This window comes from Bactrocera dorsalis, chromosome 1 (assembly GCF_023373825.1).
Source record: "Bactrocera dorsalis isolate Fly_Bdor chromosome 1, ASM2337382v1, whole genome shotgun sequence".
In the NCBI taxonomy this organism is placed as follows: Eukaryota; Metazoa; Arthropoda; class Insecta; order Diptera; family Tephritidae; genus Bactrocera; species Bactrocera dorsalis.
In genome coordinates this window covers 73,910,787-73,937,453 of record NC_064303.1, presented here as the reverse complement: position 1 = coordinate 73,937,453, position 26,667 = coordinate 73,910,787, and the positions used below count along the sequence as shown (strand labels likewise).

The 26,667-nt window shown below is 35.1% G+C and overlaps 2 protein-coding genes across 2 annotated transcripts in view; both read right to left on the bottom strand.

The window, feature by feature from the left end:
* LOC125777001 (uncharacterized) overlaps positions 1–6,496 on the bottom strand; it is a 447,720-nt gene extending 441,224 nt beyond the window's left edge. The window contains exon 1 of the mRNA XM_049450664.1: positions 3,550–6,496. Within this exon, the coding sequence (XP_049306621.1) occupies positions 4,318–5,403 (1,086 nt within the window). The 5' untranslated portion in view covers positions 5,404–6,496 and the 3' untranslated portion in view covers positions 3,550–4,317. The remainder of the gene's footprint in view (positions 1–3,549) is intronic.
* The window catches only part of LOC125776860 (protein Wnt-10b), a 595,050-nt gene that overhangs the window by 530,180 nt on the left and 38,203 nt on the right, over positions 1–26,667 (bottom strand). The gene's annotated exons all lie outside the window — the stretch shown is intronic.

Below are 26,667 nucleotides of genomic sequence, written 5' to 3'. Positions count from 1 at the left end.
GAAGATATTAGTGACGAACAAGAGCAGGAGAACGTCATATTAAAAGAACATTTAAGAGCACATAGGAATGCCACTGAAAATAAAACACAAATTCTCGAAAGAAAAAAAATATTTTCCCGGTATGTTAAATAAAATAAAACGAATAATAGCCAACTGCACCGTTTGTAAAGAAAATAAGTACGAGAGACATCCCAATCAACCGAAAATTGCAGAAACTCCATTATCAACATATGCAGGACACACAGTTCATATCGATATATTTTTAACAGAAGGAAAAATAGTAATGACAGCTTTAGACAAATTTACAAAATACGCAGTAACAAAAAGCCTAAATAGCAGAGCAATAGAAGACGTCAGGAAACCTTTAAGAGATATTATATTTTTCTTCGGAGTACCAAAATTAATAGTTATCGACAATGAGTCATCTTTAAATTCAGCCTCTTCAAAATTTATGATGAAAGAAGAGTTAGGTATAGAAGTTTACACTACTCCTCCATACAAAAGCCAAGCTAACGGACAAGTGGAAAGGTTCCGCTCTACAATAATTGAAATAATGCGCTGCATAAAAGAAAACGGTGGACACAGAAATTTTGAAGAACTTTTAGAAAGAAAGAAAGTCAGTCCATTCCACTACATTCAGTACACCTATTTTTTCATAGGAATGTTACATTTACCCCCGAGGACATAGAAAGAACTAGACAAAGCAACTTAGAAAAATTAGCTGAGAAAGGATATCGAATACCATAACAAAAATAAGAAGGAAATAAAATCATATCTACCAGGACAAATGATATTTGTTAAGAAAAATATGACATTAGGAACTAAGTTAAATAAACCCCACAGTAAGGAAATAGTTAAGGAAGATACAAAGAAATAGTACCGTGTTAACTGAAAAAAGACAAGTAATTCACAAAGGTAGAATACGTAACTAAATATGCACTGACATTTTTTTCCAGAATAGTACTACCGCTGTGCCTGACGGAAGTACAGATCCTCGACTACTCAAACTCCCAATTAGTAATAATAGAAAAGGGAACGGCTAAACTACAAACAGGAACATTTAGGATAATACATGAAATTGACACAGAAAAATATATGGACACACTTGACCGCATAGAAGCGACTATTAAAATTGAAACTATCCGCAAAAACCCTAATTACCCCTTCATATCCCACTTATTAACACAGATAAGAGCCCAACTGGTATTTTATCTAGGCCTGATAACTGTCCTCTATGTTCTGGGTTGATAGTTTCGTCTGTCGCATTAAGTAAGTCAAAATTAGGGTTGAGAACATGTTGTAAATGTTGTCGGCCCTCATTCCTGAGTACCTGACCTACAATTGTGGTAATTAGTGTTGTCAGTTCAGCATTCGGTTGAGAATTATTGGCGGGAGTTGGGTTTGGGTTTGCGTTCACTGATCCTTGATTAGGAGCAGGAGGAGGGATTGCAGGCTCATTTAGTATACTGGGCTTAATCATTTTAGAAATTCTTTTAAGTTTTGGAGCCTTTGAATTTTATAGCTAACTAATTTTATTGTTAATAGTGTTTTTGTTTGTTAATTATCCTTTTTCTCTGGAGGGTCCCTTTGGTGGTAAATCGCAGAGTAGGATGTAATGTTATATTGAACCGGAGGGTCCCCCGTTAGGTGGTGAATCGCGGTTCGTGTTTATTTGTCCTTTTATTGGCTGTACAAGCCTATGTTATGTTTTTATATTCCTCTGGAGGGTCCCCCCGAAGGTGGTGAATCGCAAAGGAAATTTTATGTTATTAGACTAGAGGGTCCCCCCGAAGGTGGTGAATCGCAGCCTAGATTGTTTTAGGTTATTGGCTGTACGAGCCTGATTTTAAATGGGTTAGTAAATTTTGTTAGTTTTTAATTATCCTTAAAAGTTATACTTATTATATGGCTATCTAATATAATTTTAATTTTTCTTAAAATATTAATTATTTATTCTTACAAGTATCCTCGTGGCGACGGGGAGGTGTTCCTTTTTGGCCTTCTGCTTACTGGGGTTCTCACGGTGCGCACGTATCGAGGGTGCGTTCCCTTCCTACAGGATTCCAACGCTGTGTTTCGCTGTGTTTTGGTTCGGGACCAGTTAGTTCGCTTCCGTTTTCACTTGGCCGTTTTTTCTTTACGGGCTGTTATGTGGGCGTACTGTCTTTGTGTGTTCACTTGTGGCACTGAAACATATGTAAATATTGGCACTGCAGCTGCTTTGCAGGCGTCTGGCCAAAAACTATGACACTTTTTTATACGCGGCTGTTGTACAGGCGATTGTCTATATTTAAGTGACGACGCGGTATCACAATGTTCAATTTTAAATTTTTAAGGACACGGTGAAACAACACTTTGACACGTTACGGCGCGAATCTAAGCTGGTCCCTGCTCGGGCGCCAGTTAAATTATATTTTTATAATTTTTATTTTTAAAAAACAAGTGGACTCGCGTCCACTGTCTTTATTCTTTATTGACCGTCTTCTTTTACAAACGAATAAAATCTAAATCTCAATAATATTCTTAACTTTAATGAAACCTATTTCTGCACACAAGTCACGTTTCACTTGCATGTGCAATATTTGTTGATTTGCCGAATTACTCCGTTTATTATTTATTGTTCCCAGCGATCTCAGCGATCTCAGCTTTCCCAAGAATTGCCGAATTGCAGTAGTAAGGTACGTTGATCGAAGCGCTCCAAATTTATTTGGTGTCAGCAGTTTATGCGGATGCGCGTGCAAAGTTGGGTAACTATTTTAGCCAATTTGTTTTTGTCAATTGGCATAGCTTTTATGAGCTGTTGTGTTAACTTACATACATATTTACGCACGTTGGAAGCCGAAGCTGTTACAGGGGCAAGGGAAGCGGTGACAATCGGAGGCCATTAGTTTATTTTTTTTCGGCACAGCTCGGATTTTCTACCAACAACACAATGTTGTGGCACTTTGTCGTCGCGTCAGTGCTTCGACAGATTGACTCTTTGAAAAAACGTAAGTTTTGGCTATTGGTTGACCGTGACAACGGAGATGCGAAATGTGTCATAGAAATTCTATTGGTACAAATATGGAAATTATAACGAAATAATGTGAATATGCATATTTCATGAAGGTCATCAATTTTCTTTGAAGAAATGAAGATCATTTTGCACATCTTCACTTCGTAATAGTCGAAATAATAATAATATTAATTTATTTAAAAATTAAAAAATACAAATAAAGAGAAATAAAAATAAAATAATTTTTCCTAATTTTTCGCGATTTTATAAAAAAATTTAAAATTTTTACCATTTTTCGAAAAACAATGGTTCATTTGATACAAAATAATCACGCATATGTTACAATGGTTCATATAATACAATAAAGCATGCATATGTGACACAGAGAATGCTTTTTTACATTCTCTGTGTGACTTTGTATATTTTGTATATTTTTCTAAAAAACAATTCTCTTTATTTATTCTCAGTCATTTTACATATCGTCACCTGAAATGCAAAATAACGTATCATCAAAAAATTCGAAATCGAGTGTCTTATTGATTATGTTTCACTACTTCAAATTATATACATAATATCACATAGGTCCAACATTTTCAGGTACTGCTCTCAGATATAAACTAGTTTTAACCAATATTAAAAATTTTTTTCACTCATGTTCCATTTTATGTCATGTTTCATTCATGCCACTGTAAATTTCCGAAAATGTTGTTACGTTATTTTGCATTTCAGATGACGATATATTTCTGCCACTGCACGTCCTCAATTCTGCTAAATAGCAGCGAGAACGGCGAATTCCTTGATCTGATTCTATCAGCTTTGTTAGCCGCGCAATCGAACCATCATACAGATTTCGATTTGCACCTTCTCAATACTTTACGTTCTCTGGTTGGTTTTCGACATCAGCAGCGATCGGTGCGCATTTACGCCAACTTCTACCGGAGTTCTAATTTTACAATTTTCGCTTTTTTTAACTTTTATAATAAAACCCCATTGAGATATCCCATACATACAGGTGTGTATGCAAATACAATCGCTTCTTTTATTTAGGAAAAATAAACTAAGTAAAATTAGTGATTAAAATGTGAGTAGGGAAACACAAGTTATTGTAGAAGTTCAGTATCACGGTACCGGATCAAATGTGTATTGCTTGTGGTTATCGGAAAACATTCACACACATTATAATTCGTAAATTAAATTACCGGAATCTTTCGATGTAAAGGGTGATATTTTAAGAGCTTGATAACTTTTCTTAAAAAAAAACGCATAAAATTTGCAAAATCTCATCGGTTCTTTATTTGAAACGTTAGATTGGTTCATGACATTTACTTTTTGAAGATAATTTCATTTAAATGTTGACCGCGGCTGCGTCTTAGGTGGTCCATTCGGAAAGTCCAATTTTGGGCAACTTTTTCGAGCATTTCGGCCGGAATAGCCCGAATTTCTTCGGAAATGTTGTCTTCCAAAGCTGGAATAGTTGCTGGCTTATTTCTGTAGACTTTAGACTTGACGTAGCCCCACAAAAAATAGTCTAAAGGCGTTAAATCGCATGATCTTGGTGGCCAACTTACGGGTCCATTTCTTGAGATGAATTGTTGTCCGAAGTTTTCCCTCAAAATGGCCATAGAATCGCGAGCTGTGTGGCATGTAGCGCCATCTTGTTGAAACCACATGTCAACCAAGTTCAGTTCTTCCATTTTTGGCAACAAAAAGTTTGTTAGCATCGAACGATAGCGATCGCCATTCACCGTAACGTTGCGTCCAACAGCATCTTTGAAAAAATACGGTCCAATGATTCCACCAGCGTACAAACCACACCAAACAGTGCATTTTTCGGGATGCATGGGCAGTTCTTGAACGGCTTCTGGTTGCTCTTCACCCCAAATGCGGCAATTTTGCTTATTTACGTAGCCATTCAACCAGAAATGAGCCTCATCGCTGAACAAAATTTGTCGATAAAAAAGCGGATTTTCTGCCAACTTTTCTAGGGCCCATTCACTGAAAATTCGACGTTGTGGCAGATCGTTCGGCTTCAGTTCTTGCACGAGCTGTATTTTATACGGTTTTACACCAAGATCTTTGCGTAAAATCTTCCATGTGGTCGAATAACACAAACCCAATTGCTGCGAACGGCGACGAATCGACATTTCACGGTCTTCAGCCACACTCTCAGAAACAGACGCAATATTCTCTTCTGTACGCACTGTACGCATTCGTGTGGTTGGTTTAATGTCCAATAAAGTAAACTGAGTGCGAAACTTGGTCACAATCGCATTAATTGTTTGCTCACTTGGTCGATTATGTAGACCATAAATCGGACGTAAAGCGCGAAACACATTTCGAACCGAACACTGATTTTGGTAATAAAATCCAATGATTTGCAAGCGTTGCTCGTTAGTAAGTCTATTCATGATGAAATGTCAAAGCATACTGAGCATCTTTCTCTTTGACACCATGTCTGAAATCCCACGTGATCTGTCAAATACTAATGCATGAAAATCCTAACCTCAAAAAAATCACCCGTTATTTCCTGTGCATTTAGTGGAATTGGCTCCACATTATTGATTGGTGTAAAGACGGTCCATAATCTTTTTAAAGTGCTCATAAATCGGATGTACTACCGTATATAAAAAATTAGTAGTTATGCCAGAATTTCGATGTGACCGCTTCAAGTGATAAAACGTATTGATACGACTTATGTGAAGATTAAAAATAAAAGTATTTTTTATGGAAGGTTTGTATTACTATGCGAAGGTTTAAGACAAATATTGTCCGTTGTTCCTCATGCATCACGTTGGGCAAAATTCCCGTTTTTTAATCCCAAAAAGTCAAACTATGAGAACACTCTCCGACTTGGGACTCATTCAACGGTAAAGATTTAGTTGAAATTTAATTTGATAGGTTTTGAATTTAACAAAGTATATGATATTTTTGGATATATTTATGAAACCATTTTATCAGATAGAATTTTGAAGTCAATTGTGTTAGTTTCAACCAATGAAGATTGTGGACTCATCAATAACGATGTATTGAATCGCATCGCTGGTGCAAAAAAGGTTATCACACAACTTCGACACAACTATTTGCAAGGATAACGGCGAGGTGAGTTTTGTCGTTTGATAAGAAAACACAATTTTATGATAAAAAAATATACTTTATTATTCAGTATAATCCCTCTGAACATTAACACTTGCTCCAACGATCTTCTAATCTGTGGATCCCATCTCTGAGTGAGAATCCGGAAGGTTTGCAAAATATGCTTCAACAGCCGTTATGACCTCTTCATTTGATGAAAAACACTTGCCACGCATACATTTTTTGAGTTCTGAAAACAAATGAAAGTAGGCTAGGGCCCATATCTGGTGAATACGGTGGATGCTCCAACAATGCGAAATTTAATTCGTGGTTTTTAGCCATTGTCAATATGCTCTTGTGACACGGTGCATTGTGCTGATGAAAAAGGATTTTTTTCTGCATACCGGGTCTTTTTTCACGAATTTTTTCTTCAACTGGTCCAAAAGGTAGCAATAATATAAACGAAATTCCTGTCGCATCCCAAAAAACTGATGTCATAACCTTCTTGGACACGAACTTCTTTCGAAGCCGAACAACCAGGTTCAAGTTAATACCACCAGTTCATATTACATGAACATATTCTATTTCTGTTATAAATATGTTACCCATATGGTACTTTGCTAATACTGTCCGCCTTAGGTGGTCCAAAAATGTAACTCATAGATTGTAAGATGAATCTTTCCACTTGTAACATATGTCCTACATGTGTCCTATCTCAAGTGGATTGTAGATATACTTCCTAGAATGTAAGATTAATATTTGTATCTAGGCTTAAGCATAATATTGTATTTAAGAAAATGTAATAAAGAAAACGAGGCAGTTGCCCGTGGTTGCCCAAAAACAAACGACGTAATTAATTTTCACACCACTCTTAAACCTCTTGTTTTGATTCAGGATTATTGTGATAGACCCAAGTATCATCCATAGTGATGAATCGACGCACAAAATCCACTTTATCCTTTTTAAAACGCTCTAAGTGTTGTTGAGAAAGCCGCATTCGAAAGCGTTTTTGTTTCATTGTTAGCGGCACCCAGTGTGCACACAGCTTTCTAAAACCTAAAATTTCACTTAAAATTTGGCTCGCACTGCCTAATGAGATGTGTAAAGCCTCTACTAAATCTCTCTCAGTCAATCGACGATTCTTTAAACCATATCCTATATTTTGGCTATGATTTCTGTTGTTGATGCGATTTTTGGACGTTTTTCACATGGATTAACTTTAAGGCTTGTACGACCACGTTTAAATTCTGTAACCCATTTTCCTACTTTTCTAATTGAATGTGAGCAATTATTATACACTTTTTACATTCGTTCGTGAATTACTGTGACACAGCGCACTATATGGCTTGCAAACAAAGAATGAATTGACAGATTGAAATGAAATTTTAGATACGTTCATATGAAGAGTGTACAAACAAAACAAAAAAACTTTTCGGCTGTAGCAAGGCCCGCTCTTATCGAACGACGCAACTTATTGAACAACCTGGTATACAGAAGAATAGAGTTTTTGAATACTTTGATTGTATGCGGTTTGCCTCCACATAAGTTAAAGCTCAAAATTAATGCGATAATTTTGCTAATTCGAAATTTAAATACAATCCAAGCATAAGTGAACGGGACGAGAATGTGAGTCAAAACAATGAACTGCTCGCTGAAAACGTATTTTGTTTCCACCCATACACTTGACGTACTCATTGACCGCAATGCCATTTAGTTTTCAAATGACACAGTTTCCAGTCATCACCGCATTTGCTATGACAATTAACAAAGGCCAAGGTCAGACATATGATATACTATGTTAGGACCGACAATGAAAATATGTATGTTTTCGTAGGAAAACTGGGCCCGAATCGCGGCACACGTTAAGGAGCGAAATTCAAATATTTTTCTTGTTTTCGGATCGTTGTACTCGCTATCGAATACGCTCTTTCGAAATTTGAAATTTTCTCATTCGATAACGTGTTCACTCGTTAAATATTTGAGAAACGTTATAGTACAAATAATTAAAAAGTTTTGAATATATCAGTTAAAAATATTCGGAGGTAAAATGTAAGTTATTTTTCTTTTATTGAGTTTATTTAACATGTATTATAATTATAACTAATGATTTAAGGACAAATGTAAACAAAATAAATATGCGTCAAAAAAATGTGATGAGTAATTTTATGCTACAGCATCAGATCTTAGCAAACAATATTTTGCCTAATTGTGGGCAAGGGAAAGTTGCATTAAATAAGCTATGGGATGCATTGACGCTAAAACTTAACTCTGCCGGTCCACCGATGAAAGATGCTAAATTTTGACGAAAAGTAAGATCAATACAAGTAAATAATATTAAATAAAAAAATAAAATAACAGATGATCAAAATAATAATAAAATACAAAAATAGGTATTTGCTGATCAAAAGCACAATATAAAAAAGAAAAAATCATTCAACAAAGCCTCGAAACAAAGGACTGGTGGTGGTCAATACGAAGAAAAGCTTTTAACTGTAGCAAACGAGCAACTTCTCCAAGCTACGGGGATAGATGTTGCAGTAGAAGAAAAAATCTTGAGAAATTACTTGGTTTAAAAAAGAGATCGCTGCAAATAAAAAAAGAGGTACATAAAGCAGATATGCAAAACAAAGCTGTAGAGTTGCAGATTAAAACTCATGAGCTTGATATTTTAAAGAGAAAAGTCCAGAAATAAACACCAATATATGCGATATGTTAATTCCAAGTTCCTGTTTTTATTGAAAATATGTTTATTAAAAGAAAATATGAATTGAAATGTTGTTGGAACGTTTAATTCAGTTATTATCTAAATACAGCATAATATGATCTCTAATTTTATGACCAATTTAGTTAATTGAGTCTCATTTCCCGTATCTATTTCTGTATTATTGTTTTCATTTACAAAATATTTGCAATAGTTGAATTTTTAAACTGTATGCAGATGTTATGTAACGCTGCACATACATTGCCGAACTTTGCCACCTTTTCAGGACTATACCGACTTCTTTTATCATTACTCAGAATTCTCCACCGGCCCACCGGCTGATTGAAGCATTGGTGGTACTGCGGTTGATAAATATCCGTTAAATTTTATTTCCGATCCGATGAAAGTAAATGCGTCTTTGGTCAGTCTAAACCGCTTCCTGAATCTGTAAATTATTTAAAATAATAATAAGATCTATACTAACCGTTTAATAATTAAAAATTTTCTTAAGCTGCTTCAGGTAAAGCCATGGGATTACGACCATTTGGTGATGTTTTTCATCTGAATCAGATGAACTTGTTCATTTTATTGAATGCAAAAACTAAATTTAGTAAATTTATGTATATACACGTATTGTATAATGGTATATTGATTACACAACTCTACAAAAAAATTGATTAATTATAAACAAAAACGATAAGAAAATACCTTTTTTCGTATAAAGTTTGCTTTTGTAAAAGTTATAGTAATAATACTATATAATAATTATATATAATTATACTATCGTTAAAGCGGTTTCCTAAATAAAAAAGCAAACTTTTTCATGGCACACTTTTTTTCGTATAATTACGACCTAAAACATGGAAAATTGCTGCTTTAATGTTAAAGTCAAATTTTGTGTTGACCCGTGTTATTTACGTTCAATTCTAATTCAAATACTTTTTTTTTACCAAATGCGACGATCCGCACACTCGACACGTTACGAAATATCACTCGATACGATTATATGCTCGCTCACGACTGCCGCGATTCGGGCCCTGGTTTTCGCCCTAAAAGTTGTGTTTTCGTCCATGTAAAATCTGTCAAACGAAAACACATTGAAAACCAGTTTTCGCTGAAAGCTAATATTCCACTCATTATAATCGGTGCCTGCTCTAGTTTAATCGATTTAATTGGGAGACATATTTTGCCGGACCTAAATTTTCAATTGATATTTGTTTACATTCCATATACAAATACAGCTGTCACTTGATATTGTCATATTAGGGGGATTCTCTTGCTGTTGCAAAACCCTTGCACGGTGCACGAATTGCAGAATTTTCCTCTTGGTGCAACGGCACAACAACAAACACACGCAGAAAATTATTTGCCAATGGCTGTAAAATATGTCAGACCAAAACTCATGTTTATTTTCGTGCCGTCATATACCACTAGCCCTTTCAGACCTAGGGATATTTTTCTTAATAATTTCGCATTAGACGTTTGAATATAATTTCTTTTTGTAAATATATGCCAAAATTAACCTGAAAAACGCTTCCAAAGTGTCCTTCTTTAAAAACAGGACATCGCACATTTGTGGTATCTAGGCTATAAGCTGTAAAACATCCCCTCAAAAATAATACAGGATCATTCTTCAATTTTTTTTTTTTAACTCAAAAATTTTCAAATACTTCACTATTTTATAAATATCATTTCAACTTTAATTGTTTGAATAAAAGAAAAGAAAGTTAGGTTACTAAGCAAAAGAATGCAATTGTATATATTTTAGTCAGTTACGTGTATGGTACTTTTCAAAACAGTCCTTATTTTTTGCGAGACAAAGGGTAACTTTACATTTTTGGCATCTTCCTCTTGATCGACTTCCGCAATTATTGAGGCAAACCCTCGGCGGATTATCTGAAATTGAAAGCCAGTGGTCATAGCGATCATAACGTATGTCATCAGGTGCATAATGAGGTCGATATTTGGTACCGTAAAAGTCTTCAGGCAATTTAAAGGGTTCAACCTGATAAGGAGCTTCGAGGTAAGCTGCTAGTACAGTGCCAAGCTCCATTTTGAATGTTAAAAATGACTTGACTTTCGACTTTAGTAGTCCGGAAATTTTGCAGTCTCCTCTGTATTCCATCCATGAATTATAGATTGCCAGATCAAGAAAGTGAAAAAACACCTTGACAGTCCATTTCTTTGTCTTCATTTTAATTCTGTAATATTCGAGCATTTGATCACACAAATCAACCCCTCCCATAAACATGTTATAGTTATCAATTACTGAAGGTATTTCAACGGGCAACCGGCGTTTCCGATTTCTATTCCACCTCTCAACTTCACCAACGGGGTCCTTTCCACATTTACTTGAAGCAACTATAACCGCTTTTGTATCCTTCCATTTCACAAGAGCTACGTTATTATTGGCATATATCACCTAGATTCATATCTTTATCCAGATGGAATTTAACACATTTAGGTATCATGTTTGCCATTATTGTACCTGTTGCAGGATAATTCATTTGGTAAAGCCATGCTACGAGAGGTATTGTAGTAAAAACCCTGTCGAAATATATTTGGCTGCCTTTCGGTAAGTTTTTTATTAGTCGCATAACTATAGATGGCCCATGTCCAAGACCGCAATCTTCAAATGTCCCTGCCCCTTGGAAGACTTCAAAATCTACTACAATGCATGTAGAAGTTGCGTATACAAGATTTTTCAAACCAATAGGCCTAGGTTTTGATCTGATTACTTGCCGAGCAGGGCATCTTCCAGTGAATGGTATCATTTGCTCGTCAGTCGAGTAGTTTGTGATATCAGTTGCCAATTCATTGCAGCGCTCCCTAATCATGTCTATGATGGGTTGAACTCTCCAAAATTTGTTAGTGGAATCTGGAACAGAAAAGTCTACAAAGTGTATGTCTGACCGTAGTTAGAGAAAATTCTTTCGAGACTTTGAATTAAATATGGCAGGAATTTTGCATTCGTTTGACCAGTACATTCTTATAGCAGGGTAGCCAAGGCAGCCCATTATGATTGCACACCTGTAAAATCGTTTTATATCGGCTGTTACATAACGCGCCTCTTGACCACGATTAGCCAAGACGTACTTTTTGGTAAATTTTACCACATTCTCATATTCCGGAAAATAATTCTTTATGTATTCTAAAGGTGTCTTCACCCTTATTTGATTTTGGCAACCATAACTTATTGGAAGCTGGGTGTTGGGAAAGGGTCCAAATTTCTCTCCTGGGGAGTGGTTTAGGTATAGCGTTCGATGACGGTTGTATGGCCGCTGGGCCTGCGAAGTTTGATTGTTGAGCTTCTGGATTCCCTTCATCGTTATCTGTACTTTCATCGCTTTCTGCTCCAGCGTTTACGTTAAACGGAGTCCAAGTTTCATCTACATTGTCATCATCATCACTTAAGTCTATATCAGATTGATCTAAAATGTCTAGGACTGCTTCAACGTCATCGCTGCTGCCCAAATCGAAAAATCTTCCTAGAAATTGGGAAGATAACACATTTGTGAGCATGTTACGAAACTGTATTCTGTGCCTGAATAACACAATTGTGATATCTGTGTTTTACTGCCCTCCAATTAATAATAACTATCAGCAAATTAATTTAAATGAGCACAATCACTTGAGAAGTTTTATGGTAACTTCAATCACTATCATAATTTTTTTTCATATGTTTAAAAAGAATAAAAACACTCACCACGTGGACGCATGTCTAAGCTTGCTAAATTACTATTTGAAACTAAAGCATGTATACCGCTATTAACCGTTTAACCGTTTAAATGTTTTTGTTTTTTGCAGTTCTATTGAAAAACAATGCTCACAATCATTGCCTACAGGTTCACACATGAAAAATAAATTTTTTAGGTAGTTTCCTGTAGTTAAAACCAGATCTCACAATTGTTATAGCTAGGTTTGAAAGGGCTAGATTCTGCAATGGGTGTTCTCTTGGAAAAGCAAAAATACAAAGAAAGTACTACATATGTATGTAGAGTGATAGGGGAGAAGTCCTACTCATTGAATTGTGGCAAAACAAAATTAGTTACCATTCTCGTTGTTGAAAATGTAAACAAACGAATTAATTCGAGAGTTGTCAGTGAAAACTCATCGAAGATTCCACAACCCACAAATGTGTTTTTAAGATGTTTTCAATGCCGGTCCGAACATAGTAATAGAGTTGGATTATTGTGAGGATACCTGTTTTTCGCATGGTCAACTTTGAGTTGATCGTTTGGTGGGCTTCAATTTTATGTCAGAAATGATGGTGGACAAGATCCTTTTGCTAATGATGAAAGGGTGCTTATAAAAGATATTGTTTACATTGACGTTTTGAAAACATTCTAATATTAAACTTAGAATTATTATTTAGTTAAATCTATGAACATAAATCCTTACAGATTAATAGAGAAATAGGATTCAAATTTGAATTCTAAAATAATTAAATTACAATTACACAAGTAGATAACTTAAACTAAAAAACAAAATTGAGGGTATTAATGAAGGATACCATAGAGTGAGAAAAATCAAGAAGAAATCGAGTTAAACTCACGCATATCACGCTTGAGAGGACCATATTCAGCAAATTTAGTACTTTCCTTTTTATAATAAAATGGTGAAATAGATCTGAGACAACGCTGAGGAGTATTTAGTTAATTTACCCTAATAAATATCTATACCTCCATTAATTTCATTGAAAACAAATGAAAAAGGCAGAGAACGGACCGTCGATTTTCCAGTAATTTAAGATGTAAAAGCAATAAACGAGAATTATACGATGGTATTGGGTCAACAAACTTTAAGAAGCATAGAGCAAATTTAAGAAAAATCTTTTGAACACGCTCGATCCAATTAATTGACGATATTATTATTCGTTATTATCATTTCAAACTTTGTTCAGTTTAAATCACATAAAACTAATCGAGATAGATATACAACTATATACAAGGTAGCACCCCACACATTGTATTAATATCATATGATACAAAGTAATTTAATATGACACCACTAAATCGCTGAGAGCGCGACACGTGTAGTGGCAACCTGTGGGAAGCGCAGCGTCTGCACCTCCATACCCGTTGCAGCGGCAAACATAGGTCTAGAGTTAAGCATAATTAATTAAACTTTAATTCTTAAGCGAAATTCAATAAAGGAGCATAGCTCCCAGAAAACATTTTTTTTAATAGAAATAACTAAACGTTTTTTAAGTGGCGCCCGAACAGGGACCAGCGCGCGAAAGTAGTAATAGATTGAAAACCAAAAAGTAAGGCTACGTGAAAAGTGAAAAAAATACTGTGCTAACGAGCGGCTACAACGCACAACGTGGGATTTGGAAACGTCGAGTGACCTCAGTACCGATAGAGAAAGGGACAACCCCGGAGCACATAAAAACCTTTAATGTAAGCTTTATAATATATTTTAAGATTATTAAAAAGGACATTGTTACTATAAAGAAATTAAAAGTTAAAAATTAAATTCAAAAATTCAAAAAATATATATAAAGAAAAAAAGGTCGTAAACTAAGGGGATATAAATTTAAATTAAAGGAATTTATATATTCGGAGAAAAAGATAGGAAAGAAAAGTCCTAAGTTAATGTGAGCTTCACAAAAATTCCAATATTGTCAAAGAAAGTGCTATTATAAAGGGAAAAAAATTTTAATTAATTAACTTAAAAGTAAATAGATTAATATAATGCCAAACGCAGCCGAAGAATTAATTGAACAACTAAACCAAAAGAGGTTAGATTATGGGCAAACCACCCATCGTTCGAATCCTTCCACCCATCCTCTAAATCCTCCCACCCCTAACCCAACTCTAATAACATCAATAGTTCGAGAGGTACTCGAACGAAGGAGTACGCAGACTGTAACAGACTTTACAGAGCCCGACCAAGGCGTGACACTGAACGCGAACAACATAAACGAATTTGAAAAGATTCCGGACATGGTAAAATGCCTTAGGGAATTTTCAGGCCGACCAAGAGAATTTAACCCCTGGCGGAAGAGCGTAGATAGAATTTTTAAAGCCTCTGAGGGAGTGAGGGAGTCTAAATATTTCGCGATACTCCATACGATCAGGCACAAAATAATTGGCGATGCCGACACCGCATTGGAATCATACAATACTCCACTTGATTGGAGTCAAATTCGAAAATGCCTTATGATGTATTATTCGGATAAACGGGACATAGGTACCCTCGAATACCAGATGACAACCCAATGTTACGACGACATTCCGACCTTTTACCAAAAGGTCTACCAACACCTTTCATTTATATTAGACAAAATTTCATGTCTCGAGCTAAGCGGCGAGTCCATACGGGCTATGACCAACTCATATAGAGACAAAGCTCTTGACACATTTATTAGAGGACTAAATGGCGATTTACCTCGTCTTCTCAACATGAGAGAACCGACAACCTTGCCACAAGCATTGAATTTATGGCAAAAACTTAACAACATGACTTATCATGCGAACAACACACAAAGCAAATATTCAACCACCACCACGACCTACCCGAAACAACAATTTAATAATTACAGGAATAATTGAGTTTTTCTTGCCGAATTAACATATTCCCACTCCCCCAGACGAAATTTCGACCAACATCCAATTGGTCGTCAATCAAACCGATATCTCCAATACTCTCAAAGCTATATGCAAAATAACCAAGGATTCGTGCTGAGGTTCAACAATTACCTGAACAACCCCCATATTACCAGAGAAAATACCTCCTTTAATAACAGACCGAATTTACCACCTAAACCACCGATCCCAATGGAAGTATACCAATCAATACGATTAAGTTAAATCAATTATCAGAATAGACCCAATACATTCCAGGACAATCGACAACCGAAACGTCCAATTTCCGCACAACTGACTCACCCTCTAACTAACCCTTACTAACGCAGTAGATTTAGACCCCAACGGGATATACGATGACAATTCCTACGATAGCATTTACGACAATGCAGGAAAAAATTAGCCTGATACTATTAATTTTTTAGATTAGCGCCGTCTTCGCTGCCTTATTACGAATTTAGGACAAGGCGCCAATTCTGAACGAAAAGCCCATTACAGTAAAATCAATTGCCGGAACAATTGAAATTACTCACCATACCTTCGTCGACATTTTTGGACCAACAGTAGGGAAAATAAATTTTTTGATCTCTTAGATAAAGGAATAATAAGGAGATTGAAATCTCCGTACAACTCCCCAATTAGAATACTTAACAAAAAGGCAGATGCCTCTGGCGAAAAAAAATGTCGAATGGTCGTAGATTATCGTAAACTCAATTCAGTTACGATTCCCGATAAATATCCCATACCAGAAATTAACGAAATCCTGGCAAATCTGGGAAACAATAAACTATTTACTGTTATTGATTTAAAAAGTGGGTTCCATCAGATTCCACTTCGCGGTCAGACATTGAAAAAACAGCATTTTCCGTAAACAACGGAAAATATGAATTCCTCCGGTTACCTTTCGGTTTAAAAAATGCTCCGGCCACATTCCAAAGAGCACTAGACGATATCCTTCGTCAACATATAGGAGTAAGATGCTATGTTTACATCGATGATGTAATAATATTTGGCAAAAACGAAGAAGAACATTTTAAAAATATAGAATTAGTATTTCAAACCCTAGAAAATGCTAACATGAAAATCCAATTAGATAAATGTACATTTGTTAAAGAAGAGGTAGAATTTTTGGGATATGTAATCAGTTCAAATGGGATAAAAACCAACCCTGAAAAATTAGAAGCAGTAGCCAAATTTCCAGTTCCACAAACTCTTAAAGAATTAAGATCCTTCCTAGGTATGTCAGGTTATTACCGACGATTTATCCAGGATTACGCAAAGGTAGCTAAACCATTAACAGCACTGTTAAGAGGAGAAGCCGGTCATGTCTCGAAAAATATAGAAATAGAATTAAACAACGAGGCTTTAAAAGCATTTAATAAAATAAAAAATACTTTAGTATCCAAGGATATAGTTTTAGCGCATCCAAATTTCGATAAAGATTATGAACTAACGACCGATATCTCAGATTTCGCATTAGGTGCCGTCCTATCGCAAGACGGTAGACCAATTACTTTCATATCGAGAACTCTAAGTAAGGCCGAAGAGCATTATGCCACCAATGAGAAGGAAATGCTTGGTATAATATGGTCACTTAATTCACTTAGAAATTACCTCTACGGTTCAAAAAAAATTAAAATTATCACCGATCATCAACCTCTTACCTATGCCTTATGCCATAAGAATACTAATAGGAAACTGAAGCGATGGAAAACCATTTTAGAAGAATATAACTACGAACTAACTTACAAACCTGGTAAATCAAATGTAGTTGCAGACGCCCTTTCAAGGATACCAATACAAATAAATTCACCCACACCTACGATTCATAGCGATGAGAGCTCAAGTCATAATTTAATCCCTTGTACAGAAGTTCCAATCAATGTTTTCAAAAATCGATTTTTATTCAAGATTGACGAAATATCTTCATATCAACTTAAAATAATTTTTCCAACAGTTCATAGACATATAATTACAGAACCAGAGTACAGCGAACAGTTATTGATTTCTTACATGAAACGATACCTTAACCCATCGGTTATAAATGGAATTCATACAGAAGATAGGATAATGGGTATGATGTAAAAAATCTATCCTATTCATTATAGTAACATTAAAAGCCGATATATCCAAAAATTAGTTGAAGATATTAATAATGAACAAGAACATTTAAGAGCACATAGGAATGCCACTGAAAATAAAACACAAATTCTCGAAACAAAATATTTTCCCGGTATGTTAAATAAAATAAAACGAATAATAGCCAACTGCACCGTTTGTAAAGAAAATAAGTACGAGAGACATCCCAATCAACCGAAAATTGCAGAAACTCCATTATCAACATATGCAGGACACACAGTTCATATCGATATATTTTTAACAGAAGGAAAAATAGTAATGACAGCTTTAGACAAATTTACAAAATACGCAGTAACAAAAAGCCTAAATAGCAGAGCAATGGAAGACGTCAGGAAACCTTTAAGAGATATTATATTTTTCTTCGGAGTACCAAAATTAATAGTTATCGACAATGAGTCATCTTTAAATTCAGCCTCTTCAAAATTTATGATGAAAGAAGAGTTAGGTATAGAAGTTTACACTACTCCTCCATACAAAAGCCAAGCTAACGGACAAGTGGAAAGGTTCCACTCTACAATAATTGAAATAATGCGCTGCATAAAAAAAAAACGGTGGACACAGAAATTTTGAAGAACTTTTAGAAAGAAAGAAAGTCAGTCCATTCCACTACATTCAGTACACCTATTTTTTCATAGGAATGTTACATTTACCCCCGAGGACATAGAAAGAACTAGACAAAGCAACTTAGAAAAATTAGCTGAAAAAGGATATCGAATACCATAACAAAAATAAGAAGGAAATAAAATCATATCTACCAGGACAAATAGTATTTGTTAAGAAAAATAGGAGATTAGGAACTAAGTTAAATAAACCCTACAAAAATAAGAAGGAAATAAAATCATATCTACCAGGACAAATAGTATTTGTTAAGAAAAATAGGAGATTAGGAACTAAGTTAAATAAACCCTACAGTCAGGAAATAGTTAAGGAAGATAGAAATAGTACCGTGTTAACTGAAAAAGGATAAATAATTCACAAGGGCAGAATACGTAACTAAATATGTACTGACATTTTTTTCCAGAATATTATTACCGCTATGCCTGGCGAAAGTACAAATCCTCGACTACTCAAACTCTCAATTAATAACAATAGAAAAGGGAACGGCTAGACTACAAACAGGAACATTTAGGATAATACATGAAATTGACACCGAAAAATATATGGACACACTTGACCGCATAGAAGCGACTATTAAAATTGAAACTATCCGCAAAAACCCTAATTACCCCTTCATATCCCACTTAATAACAAAGATAAGAGCCCAACTTAACAATCTAAAAGTAGACCAAGAAATAAAAAGATCAATAAGTTTCCTGGGTAGCGCATGGAAATGGATTGCAGGAAGTCCAGACCATGAGGTTACGAAATAATTTCAAGTAAGATAAATAATGTTTTACAAAATAACAATAATCAGACATTAATTAACAAACTTACAATAGGCAAAATTAGCGAGATAACAAATATTACAAATAATATAATTAAAACCATGCAAAATTAAGAGAGTTTAGAAATTGAAGAATTTTTACAGCTAAAATACAAATTAGAAATAATTAAGGAAGAAATTTTAAATATTGCATACGCAATACATTGGGCAAAAGCCAATATAATAATATCTTTTATCTTATCAAATGAAAAAATAAATATTGTGAAAGAAGTAATAGACAATGACAATATTCCATACGTAAATTTAGACGAAGCACTTGAATTTTCCGAAGTAAAAATTGCAACTAATGACAAAATTATAATTTATATTGTTAGCCTCCCAACCGTAGATAACCAAAATTGTAAAACTTTAGATACTAGAGCAGTAAAAAATAACGGGAGAATCAATAAAATCAATTTCAATACAATTTTAAACTGTGAAAAGGGAATTTATGGAATAGAAAATTATTGTAAAAAATACAATTCCCTACAAATATGCTTAAGCAATAATGTAATAGATTTAAGTAATGATACTTGTATAAATAATCTTTTAAAAAGTCGTTTGCCAAACTGCATGGAGGTCAACAACCAAAAAATTCCAACCATAGAGGAAATGGGACCAGGAATAATATTTCTAAATAAATACAATGGAGAAATTTCAATAAACAACGAACCTACATTTTTAAACGGGACCTTCATAATTTTGTATACCAACGTAACAATTGTTATCAATGGAAAAAAGTTCTATTACGAAGAAAGAACAGCAAGTATACCACTACCAGCCATCCTTCAACCGTCATCCGCACCACTCAATACAGAAGAATTCCTCTCGCTGGAGATGCTGAAACAGCTTCACTTCAACAATACAAAAGAAGTAAGTCTGTTAGAAGCCGCAAACAGAGTAAAAAACGGAACCAGCATCACGCTAATCATCCTTTTAATATTCATCGCCTTAATTTTCGGGAAGAAACTTCTGACCAAACAAAAACAAGATGAACCCAACAAATTCTCACAACCGGCAATAGAAGGACTCAACTAAATTTTCAATACACCTACAGATTCAAACGAGGACGTTTGAATTTCAAGGTGGGACTAGTTAGCACCCCATACATTCAAAAAGTATCATATGATGCATTAATATCATATGATACAAAGTAATATAATATGACACCACTAAATCGCTGAGAGCGCGACACGTGTAGTGGCAACCTGTGGGAAGCGTAACGTCAGCGAAGTGCCGTACCCGTTGCAGCGGCAAGCATAGGTCTAGAGTTAAGTATAATTAATTGTAAAAGTTAGTTCTTTAGTGGAATTCAATAAAGGAGCATAGCTCCCAGAATATATTTTTTTAATAAAAACAACAAAACGTTTTTAACTTATATACGAACTAGTCCCTCAGTTTTAAAGATATCGTTTTGAAATTTTGTAAACGTCATGTTCTCTGCAAGAAGCTGTTCATTTGTCGGAACTGCCGGAACGATCGGAATCCAGTTTTTTTATGGAAAACTTTCACATTTGACAATGTATCTTCACAAAAGTTGGCACAGATTATTTTTTAGGACAAAAATGTAATCTCCGAAGAAATTATTTAGATCGGCATAATATAGCATATAGCTGCAATACAAACTGAACGATCGGAAAAAAGTTCATGTACGGAAAACTTTTGCATTTGACAAGATATATTCACGTAATTTTGTATTGATTTTTTTCTAAAGCAACAATGTAATCTCCGAAGAAATTGTTCAGATCGGCGCACTATAGCATATAGCTGCCATACAAACCGAACAATCGGAATCAAGGGCTTGTGTGGAAAACTTTCGCATTTGTCGTGGTATCTTCACGAAATTTGACACGGATTACTGCTTAAGGTAATAACATAATCGCACATAGTTGCATCGCAATGAACACATAGTTACTAATAAAAATGCACATATTAGCTTCGGTGCAGCCGAAGCTAACGTTTTTTTCTTGTTTTTTTAAGTCCTGTTCACTTTGGATAACCTTGTATAACATCATGCAGGTGTGGATCGGCTTCGTGATCGGGAACCTCGGCATATATGTAATCGATTTTGTCTGGTTGAAATATTTTCACTAATAAAATATGAATGTGTGCGTGCGGCAGACCTCGTTTTTGCCATTCGATTGAGTTTCTCCAAAGATACGTTGTTTAAAAAGAAAGTTCATCTATGATCACATTTTTTGTCTAAATATACGTGCTGTGATGTCGTGTTGATCACTTAATGTTTTTCCGGGAAGCAACAATTGAGCAATCTCTATCCATTTTCGACTACATGTAAAAGTAATAAAAAGATCTGCCCGACCGTAATGCCGTGCAGTAGTCAATGCATCTTGTGTATTTTTATGCACATGTGGACTACCTACATATGTACTTGTATGTCACTGGCAGAATAGTTAATTGATCAATATTAGCTGCTTTTCGTTCCGTACTAATTGCATCAGGTAAATGGTTGTACTCCTCAGAATACAGTTTGGCTTGGTTCAACCGAATGAAATTTAAGCGCTCCGTTTCTATTCTGACGCACAAGTTAACGCCACCAATAGCTAACGGCACTTATGCCTAAAATAAGCAATAATCATATAAATTCATTATTAAACGAATGTGTCAAATATGTTGTTGACACATCGTCAATTAGGAAGCGGCAATAAACTATAACTTATGGCACGCTTTAAGGAGAATTAGACAACACATCATGTAACACCTAAGCTCTGCACTTCTTAGAATGTAAGATGAAACTTTGTATCTAAGCTTAAGATATCAATTATATAAATATAAGTGAAATAAAGATACTTCAGTTTAGTTTGGAATATAAACTCATTAGATTCACGTCTTTCGTAATCTTTTTAAAAAACACCCCGCGTTCGCGCAAAACATAATTGCCGATCCTGCCAGCAGCAACAAAAGAGCTTCTGTTGGACCATAAAAGTTACAATTATAAAAGTTACAATTATAACGGCATATCAATTATAAAAGTTACAAATTTAAAAAAAACGCATAAAGTGTTTAAGTAACGGCTAATCAATTACAAAAGTAACATTGTTATTGTAAAGCACAGTGATGATTTGCGAAGGCAAACTAAACAAAGTGCAACACAATTAAAAGTTAAACGGGGAGCAACCCACAAAGCCATCAGCAAAGATAATCAGCAAAAGGGTAAAAATCAAATCAGAAAGAAGAATCTAAAAGTGCAAACATAGCGATTAAGCTACTCAATCAAACTAAATCTATAGTTTGACTAAAGAAAAAAAAAAAAAAAAAAAAAAGAGTTTTAAAAATATTCAGAACGCAGAGTTCCTTCAAAACAACAAAATAACAAAATGCCAGTGAAAACTCCGCATTAAAAGCAATAGAGCAGCGACCAAGCATAACGGAAAAAAGCAACAAGTTTCCAAAACAACAGCAGCAGCAAAGGCAAAACCTAAACAGCAACAGCAACAGTAGCAACAACAAGTTAAAGTTAGTTGTAAGTAAATCCTATGTTTATCTATTAATTAAATGGGAAATAATCCCACTAATACTAAGTATGAAAAATTGTTTCACTGTGAAAAGAAAACAAGATAAATTCTTATACATATATTGTATTAAATATATATAAAAAATGAGAAATAAAAACTTTAGAGAGCGATCTCTTAATTTGAACTAATTTCTTAAATAAAATCGGAGCCACAATAGATATTCCAAATCGAAAACTAATTTATGAAAATAAAAATAAAAAATATATTAAAATTGTGAAACAAACAAGTTCTACAACACCAGCCGAAGATTTTACCGGCAAAAAAACACAAAAAGAATGGTGAAAAATCAAATTTCTACTACTTGGGACAAGAAAATTCTAAGACGCCAGTCGAAGATAATACCGACAATAAAATAAAACAAGAAAAAACGTTAACTTCGGCTGCACCGAAGCTAATATATCCTTCACTGGTGCATTTCTTTTAGTAACTATCTGGCCAATTTGTATGGACGTTACTGTTTCAGTAATTCGATCTGAACAATTTTGTCACAGATTTTATTACTACCTTAAGCAGTATTCCATGTCAAATTTCGTGAAGATACCACGTCAAATGCGAAATTTTCCATACAAGCCCTTGATTCCGATTGTTCGGTTTGTATGGCAGCAATATGCTATAGTGTGCCGATCTGAACAATTTATTATAGAATTACATTATTTCTATAAACGGTAACTCATTCCAAATTTCGTGAAGATATATCGACAAATGAGGAAGTTTCCCATGTAAGCATTTGATTCCGATCATTCAGTTTGTATGGCACCTATATGCTATAGTTAACCGATCTGAACAATTTTTTTGTTTTGTTTTTCATTGCTGCCTTAGAAAATAATTTATACCAAATTTCGTGAATATATCTTGTCAAATGCAAACGTTTTCCATAGCACTAGATTGTGATCGTTCAGTTTGAATAGCAGCTATATGCTATAGTAAGACGATCTAAACAGTTTCTTCGGAGATTACATTATTGCCTTAGAAAATAATCTGTACCAAATTTTGTGAATATATCTTGTCAAATGTGAAAGTTGTCCATACAAGAATTTGATTCCGATCGTTCAGTTTGTATGGCAGCTATATGCTATAGTTAACCGATCTAAACAATTTCTTCGGATATTACATTGTTGTCTTACAAAATATTCTATGCCAATTTCTTGTCAAATGTGAAAGTTGTCCATACAAGAACTTGATTCCGATCGTTCTGTTTGTATGGCAGCTATATGCTATAGCTAACCGATCTGAACAATTTCTTCGGAGATCACATTGTTGTCTTAGAAAATAATCTATACCAAATTTCGTGAATACATTTTGTCAAATGCAAACGTTTTCTATAGCACTAGATTGCAATCGTTCAGTTTGCATAGCAGCTATATGCTATAGTAGGCCGATCTAAACAATTTCTTCGGAGATTACATTATTGCCTTAGAAAATAATCTGTACCAATTTTTGTGAATATATCTAGTCAAATGCAACAGTTTTCGATAAAAGAACTGGATTCCGATCATTCCGGCAGTTCCGACAAATGAGCAGCTTCTTGAAGAGAAAATGACGTTTACAAAATTTCAAAACGATAACTTAAAATCCGAATGATCAGTTCGTATAAATACAAACAGGACAGACAGACGGACATGGCTAAATCGACTCAGCTCAACATACTGATCATTTATGTATATATACTTTATAGGGTCTCCGACGCTTCCTTCTGAGTGTTACAAACTTCGTGACAAACTTAATATACCCTGTTCGGGATATAAAAATATACTCACAAAAGGAGGTACTACTATTTCAAAAATAAATAAATTCAACATTACCGATGAAAATAATTTCGAAGAATTTGCAGAAAAATATAAAAAGAATAGTAACAAAATTAAAAATATTAACATCCCGCTACTTAGAGAAGTTGTTATCAAAATAATAAATACAACCCATGAAAATATAAACATGGATTTACAATTCAGAACAGATATCAAAGCAGAAAATGGAACAGAAGATGAAAAACATATATGGTCAACACAATATCCCTATTTATTATCCGCGAATAATTTTGTCAATCAGGATCCAAAGTTTAATGGAAAAAGAAATTATAAGGCATGGCAAAAGCCCATATAATTCTCCTTTTGGGTTGTTCCGTAAAAGGGTATAAATGAGGACGGTAGTCCAAAACTAAGAATGGTCATCGATTTAAAAAATATGAACGAGAAAACCATAACGGATAGATATGCAATGACTAATCCAGGGATTATATTCTTTAATTTGGGAAAATCTAAATATTTCTCCACAATAGACCTTGAGTCTGGACTTCATCAAATACTGATGCAAGAAAATTATATCGAAAAAACTGCAATGCTCCAGGTGTATTTCAAAGAGCAATGAACAATATTCTACACGAATGTATTTGAAAATCCCGTCTATATTGACGATATTACGAGTACAATTTGGGTATTTAGATATGTAGAGACTACAATTATAAAAGTAATTCGGTATACAGCAAACTATTAATCCATTGAATATACGATAAGAGATACACCTTTTTAATATTGGTCAGGATCAAAGCCGGGAAATACCTCCAAGTGTTTAATGTTTGTTGGGTACGAGTATATGAGATTTAGAGCTAATAGTGGTCATAAACTATTAGATCACATATGTCTCAAATAGCTCACGACTTCCGATCATACACTAAGTATTTCCTGAGTAGCCAAAAAGCATCCGTTTAAGGCGATCTAAAGTGAAAAAGCGAACCATACATGCCCAGGGGTGGGCAATAGTTTTGGGACCTCGGAATACGCAAAGAAAAGGTGGTGCAATGATAACCACCTCGTCGCAATGGAGAGAAAACCGACTGTTTACCCCGCAACGCTACAATCTACCACAACGCGTTGAAGAGGGAATCGAGGCACTTTTGCCGACGAAGTGGTGAGTACGAAAAGCTTGACAAGCTGGCCGACAAAGGTAATGGTCAAAAATTCTACGAAAAGGTGCAGCGACTAACGGAAGGTTTCAAGACCGAAGCATAGACTTGTAGAGCCTCCAGAGTTGATCTAATGATTGTTACCCAGAGCATACTAAAGAAAACCCTTCACCAGCCTGCTGAATGGCAGTGGAGGCATAACATCAGGAGATGGCGAACCTGATTCCCCAAACGATGACTATGGAGCAGACGTTCCATTGCCCGACCATGAAAAAGTTCGAATAGCAATTACCCATCTGAAGAGCAACAAAGTGGTGGACGCCAATGGATTGCCGGCCGAGATATTCAAACACGGAGACGAAGAGCTCATAAGGAGAATGCATCAACTTCTTAGTAGAATATGGTTAGATGAAAGCATGTACGACGATTGAAATTTAAGTGTGCTCTGCCCAATCCATAAAGAGGGAGACCCCATAGTCTGCGCCAACTATTGCAAGATAAACCTCTCAACATCGCATATAATTTATATCGACCGTACTGTGTGAAAATTTAAGGCCCAGCGTCAACTAACTGATTGGGCCTCATTAGTGTAGCTTAAGTATGGAAAAATCAAGAACTTAACCTATTCCCTATGCGCCAAATAATTGAAAAGACCTGTGAAAAGAGGATCGACATATACCACCTGTCTTTCGATTTCAAAGCTGATTTGATTCTGAATTCGGTATCCCGGCAAAACTAATGCGGCTGTGTAAACTGACATTGAACAATACCAAAAGCTCCATCAAGATTGAAAAGAACTTCTTCAAGCCGTTCGGCGCCAATTGAGTTTTCAGACAAGGCGCTTGCCTATCAACTCCTGGAGAGAATAATTCGAGCCTCAGACCTAAATAAAGAAGATATAATATTCTCTAAGAGAATACCTCTTGCCAACCGGTGCTACTTCGCACTGAGTAGGCAAATGAGAAGTAAATTCCTCTACGACGAATAAAGACCAAATTCGATAAGTCATTCATCACCCCCGTCCTGCTATATAGTACAGAGGCACATACTATGACAACATGTGATGAATCGGAGTAAGGAGTTTTCGAGAGAAAGGTCCTGTGGACGATGAAACGATGTTATATTACGACATTGACATAGTCCAGTGAAATAAAAGACAAGGTCTACGCTGGCTGTATCATGTCGTCAGACGGGATGGAAACCCCCAATCTCTGAAAGTATTCGACGCAGTATCCGCCGGGGGTAGGAAGAGGAAGACCTCCACTCCTTTGGAAATACCAGGCGGAGAAGGCCTTGACTGCACTTAGAATCTCCA